The sequence below is a fragment of the Penaeus monodon genome, unplaced genomic scaffold (genome assembly GCF_015228065.2).
Source record: "Penaeus monodon isolate SGIC_2016 unplaced genomic scaffold, NSTDA_Pmon_1 PmonScaffold_22021, whole genome shotgun sequence".
In the NCBI taxonomy this organism is placed as follows: Eukaryota; Metazoa; Arthropoda; class Malacostraca; order Decapoda; family Penaeidae; genus Penaeus; species Penaeus monodon.
The window spans coordinates 1-5,451 of NW_023651947.1; the positions used below are offsets into that span (position 1 = coordinate 1).

The 5,451-nt window shown below is 35.1% G+C and overlaps 1 protein-coding gene across 1 annotated transcript; it reads right to left on the bottom strand.

Annotated features, from left to right (window-relative positions):
- Positions 1-1,817: 1,817 nt before the first annotated feature.
- LOC119570111 (solute carrier organic anion transporter family member 74D-like) lies at positions 1,818-4,357 on the bottom strand. Its single transcript, XM_037917989.1, has 5 exons — positions 4,333-4,357; positions 3,943-4,088; positions 2,821-2,924; positions 2,604-2,705; positions 1,818-2,029 (listed from the first exon to the last, which is right to left on the bottom strand). Exons 1-5 carry the CDS (start codon positions 4,336-4,338, stop codon positions 1,833-1,835), a joined length of 555 nt encoding a protein of 184 aa, XP_037773917.1. The 5' UTR covers positions 4,339-4,357; the 3' UTR covers positions 1,818-1,832.
- Positions 4,358-5,451: the final 1,094 nt, after the last annotated feature.

The window sequence follows — 5,451 nt, forward strand, 5'->3', positions numbered from 1 at the left end:
TTGTTGGGGGACTTCGGGGAAAAGTTTTTAGGGCTTTCCCATCTTTGATCCCTGCGGGGGGAATTTAATCCAGGTTTAAAAGTATACAGAAAAAAAATCTAAAAAATCCCCCACTGTCGGGAAACATGATCACGTGCTATTCCCCTGCCCTGTGTATTTCCTATATGTGTTCTCTATTCCCCGACTCTTTCCATGATTGATCGCCCGAAAGACAGTCTCGGTGCTCGAACACATGAGGTTTTGCTTAATTCCTTTTTCTTTCTTTTAGGGGGACAAATCTGAGTAGGTTTTCGTTATTTTTTTCGAAAATATAAATGTTTATTTACCCAAACCAGAATACCCCAGTAATTGACTCTATTCATCTATTTCAACATGTAAAACTTGAAGATCGAGTAATTTTCTCTTCACGTCTGACAGTTGCTGCATATTGAAAAGAAAATATTCCAGAAATAAAATAATCGCGTTAATTTTCATCGGACATAAATTTAGACCAACTAGAATACTCGTTATGTTCCTGATTTTATAATTCCCTCATATGGCGCCCATTTCTGTTATCCCATCTGACCATTCTCTTAATTATATCCTCAGTATTCACCTTCATCTCGGTGTTTGGCGACATCGTTGTGTTCTACTACAGTCGTCAGCTCGACCTGTACGGCGAGAGGGACAACGAAATCAAAGAAGAGAAAGAAGCGGCCGAAACACCTGAATCGAGCCCTCTGAACGTGGTCGAAGAGGAGGCGATCGAACCCACGGGGACGAGTGATATGGTTCTTAGTGGTTGAGCACACGTGCCCTATACTGAAAATATCTGAAAACTGTAGCGATTTAAAGACTGTTTTTCAACAATGCGGCGTCACATTTTTTGTATAACATTAAGAACGGATGAACAAATAAGGGCATAACAAAGTGTACCGGCGAAATATAAGTATACTACAATCCCGTGTTCATAACGAATAGATATACATAAATGGAACAAGTAATCAGGGACGAATACAGGTACGCGAGATGCCTTGTTTCCTATTTGGAATAGGAAAGGTACAAAGAGTAAAATAGGAAAATCACTCACACACACACACACACACACACACATATACTTATATATATATATATAAATTATATATATATATATATATATATATATATATATATATATATATGTATAAAAAATATAGATATATATATATATATATATATATATATATATATATATATATTATATTATATAGATATATATATATATATATATAATATATATATATATTTTATAATATATATATATATATATATATATATTATATATATATATATATATATATATATATATATATATATTATATATATATATATATATATATATATATATATATAATATATATATATATATATATATTATATATATTATATATATATATATATATATATATATATGTATATACATATATATATATATATATATATATATATATATATATATATATATATATATATATATATATATATATATATATATATATATATAAGTATATGTGTGTGTGTGGGTGTGTGTTGTGAGTGATTTTCCTATTTTACTCTTTGTACCTTTCCTATTCCAATAGGAAACAAGGCATCTCGCGTACTGTATTCGTCCCTGATTACTTGTTCCATTTATGTATATCTATTCGTTATGAACACGGGATTGTAGTATACTTATATTTCGCCGGTACACTTTGTTATGCCCTTATTTGTTCATCCGTTCTTAATGTTATACAAAAAATGTGACGCCGCATTGTTGAAAAACAGTCTTTAAATCGCTACAGTTTTCAGATATTTTCAGTATAGGGCACGTGTGCTCAACCACTAAGAACCATATCACTCGTCCCCGTGGGTTCGATCGCCTCCTCTTCGACCACGTTCAGAGGGCTCGATTCAGGTGTTTCGGCCGCTTCTTTCTCTTCTTTGATTTCGTTGTCCCTCTCGCCGTACAGGTCGAGCTGACGACTGTAGTAGAACACAACGATGTCGCCAAACACCGAGATGAAGGTGAATACTGAGGATATAATTAAGAGAATGGTCAGATGGGATAACAGAAATGGGCGCCATATGAGGGAATTATAAAATCAGGAACATAACGAGTATTCTAGTTGGTCTAAATTTATGTCCGATGAAATTAACGCGATTTTTTATTTTCTGGAATTTATTTTTCTTTTCAATATGCAGCAACTGTCAGACTGTGAAGAGAAAATCTACATCGATCTGTCAAAGTTATACACTTTTTTGAAATAGATGAAATAGACTGTCAATTACTGGGGGTATATCTGGTTTGGGTAAATAAACATTTATATTTGCGAAAAAAATAACTGAAACCTACTCAGATTTTCGTCCCCCCTAAAAGAAAAGAAAGAAGGAATTAAAGCCAAACCTCCATGTGTTCGAGCACCCGACGACTGCCCTTTCGGGCGATCAATCATGGAAATGAGTCGGGGAAATAGAGAACACATATAGGAAATTACATCACGGGCCAGGTGGGAATACTAGCACGTTCTCTGATCATAGTTTCCCGACACGTGGCGATATTTTTAGATTTTGTTCTGTATACTTATAAACCTGGATTAAAATCTCACCCGCAGGGATCAAATGTATGGCTAGCCTAAACTTGTCCGAGTCATACAACCAGCAGTTTCCTCTCTTCCCACAGGACATGTCCCACAGCAAGCAGGTAGAATCTGTGGATATAAGATGTTATAAGTGATTTTAAATAAAACGTGGATTACTTAATATACACCACACATGCTATGACAGATACTTTTCATGGTGTACACACGCTGCACAGACACAAACCTATCACGGCTCCCATGATGATGGGTCCAGGAATGAGCCCGAAGCAGCTGAGGAAAGCTGTCAGAGCTCCCAAGGCGACCCCTTTGTCTTTGTCCTCCACGGAACTGCCAGGTTAAAGGTTTTGGTTATTGTAAATTAGGTTTAAATGAAAAGCACTTTTTATATATTCAAATTGCCTGTGCTGTTAATAGATGCACCAAAAGAAATTGCGACCTAACTGTTGAAAATTGGTAATAGTAAAAATAGCATCGGTAGTGGCATAACTATAAGATCGAAAGTATTCATATAAAAAAAAAAGAAAAAAAAAATCGGAAAGCATAAAGACCAAAAGTTTTTGTTTTTACCGAAAAGCGACAACGTGGTATAACTTTTAAACATTTTGGATTCAAAGTACGTGTAGACCTAACATTATAGATGTCCGCTAAATCTTTATATATCATCTTTACTCGTACTTGTAGCTGCGAAAATCCATCGATTTGAATACTTATCGTCAAACTTTATTTATGCTAACAAAGCTTGTTGGAAAAATAATGTCTTACTTACAAACGTTGAATCAGTGTAAATTTAACATCTACAGTTAATCAAGTTTATAATAAATGTGGTAGGAAGTGAAGTTTATTTTCAAGGCATTATGAATTTTTTAAATGACAATGATTGTGTGTATGTGTAAGTGCTGGCATTTGTGTGAGTCATCACTCCACGTCTGGGCTTGAACTCCAGAGTACTCCCATTCAGTTGAGGTCATCGTGATACTCTGTTGACTGAATTAAAGTAGAAACATTTACTCCATACCAAGAGGACCTAAGCTTGTGGGCACAACAGTGAAGGCGTCACGATTGGCGTTTTCATTACGTCTTGTAATCATGAATATTAAAGATCAACTGTTTTAATAGTAGGCATTAAAAGCCCTTTTCGACTGACATGCAGAAATTAAATTAGACTAACACATTGTTTCTTGTACGAAATACACACACTGTAGTGCCATGATACAATATTAAATGTTGAATATCAGGAAATCGTATTCTAATATTAAGCGTTTTATTAGAATTAAAAGGAGTCGATATTTCTATATTCACACGGGTTTAAACATATTCACCAGTACCAACTTTTTAATCCACATACCGTAAGTGAATGACGCTGCTACTGACTCTGGCAGTAGCAGTAACTGTCTTGATCACAATTTGCACAATAAGGTAATAGAAGAAACTGTTGCATGGTTCAGGGCAGTAGCTGCTAGTGCCTCCACCAAACATGCTCTTGTGTCCATCCTAGAGAGACAGAGATCCAAATGGGAAAAAGGTGAGAAAAAATATAAGTCTATGCTTCATGGAATAGATAAAGTGGCGCCCAATACAATGATTCTCCTTAGTGGATTCCGATGCCCTTTTACATGTCACAAATATTCGTCCTTACTGATGATGTGCCCCTGCACGATACAAATTCCATGCAAACGAGAAAGGCAAGATTGTGAAAAGGAGATAATATAACTGCACGAGAAAAGACGCGTCTAACCTGCATGTACGAAATATTAACGACGGGTTGGGTGTTTGTTATGAAGGGGGTGGCGTTCGTGACGCAGGAGCATTCGCTGTAGGCCTGGAAACAAGGAAATTAAGTAATCAGCGAGAAGCCGATGCCTTTGCAGTCTTACTGAGACACTGGGAAATGCGTCCACCCAAATCTTTATCTGTCCATATGACTATCTTCAGGTACGAGTTTGTGATCCATCGATTTATTCAAATACAAGGTATTTTTTGGTTCTGTAACACCACACACACACCACACACACACACACACACACACACACACACACACCACACCCACACACACACACACACACACACACACACACAAACACACACACACCATACCCCACACACAACATACACATACATATAATATATATATGCATACATTAAAATATATATATATAGATCTATATATATATATATATATAAAATATAAATATGCATATATATATAGATATATAATATATATCTATATATATATATATATATATATTATGAATATATATATATATATATTATATATAATATATATATATATATATATATATATATATATATATATATATATATATATATATATACATACATAAATACACAAAAAAGTGCATATACCACCTCTACGCTGTCTCATCCATTGAAACTCCATACCCATACATGTGTATATATACAAATGTATATGTTAATTCCTTGTAAGTTCTATACATCTTTACATCCATTAATATTCCTCTTACAATGGGGCTAACAGTCGTATTGGCAACGGTACAGCCGGCGTAGCAAGGCGAATAATAGAGCGTCCTTTGGTCCTCAGAGCACATCGGCGAGAACTTGTCCGTGCAGCCACAGTCCGACGAGCAAGGAGGGACCAATTGGCTGGAAAGACTAGCAAGTTTGTAACACGTTTTCTTGTAACATTTCGTAGGCAAGTGAGGAGGATCTTGTTATTTTGTTGAACAGAAGTGCTAGATATTAAGGATTTTGTGATATGATAGACTCATCTGTACTTAAGGTAGATCAAAATATAAATGGTCTATTAAGGATAGATAAGCATACAGTGAAGAGAGAGAGAGAGAGAGAGAGAGAGAGAGAGTAGAGAGAGAGTGAA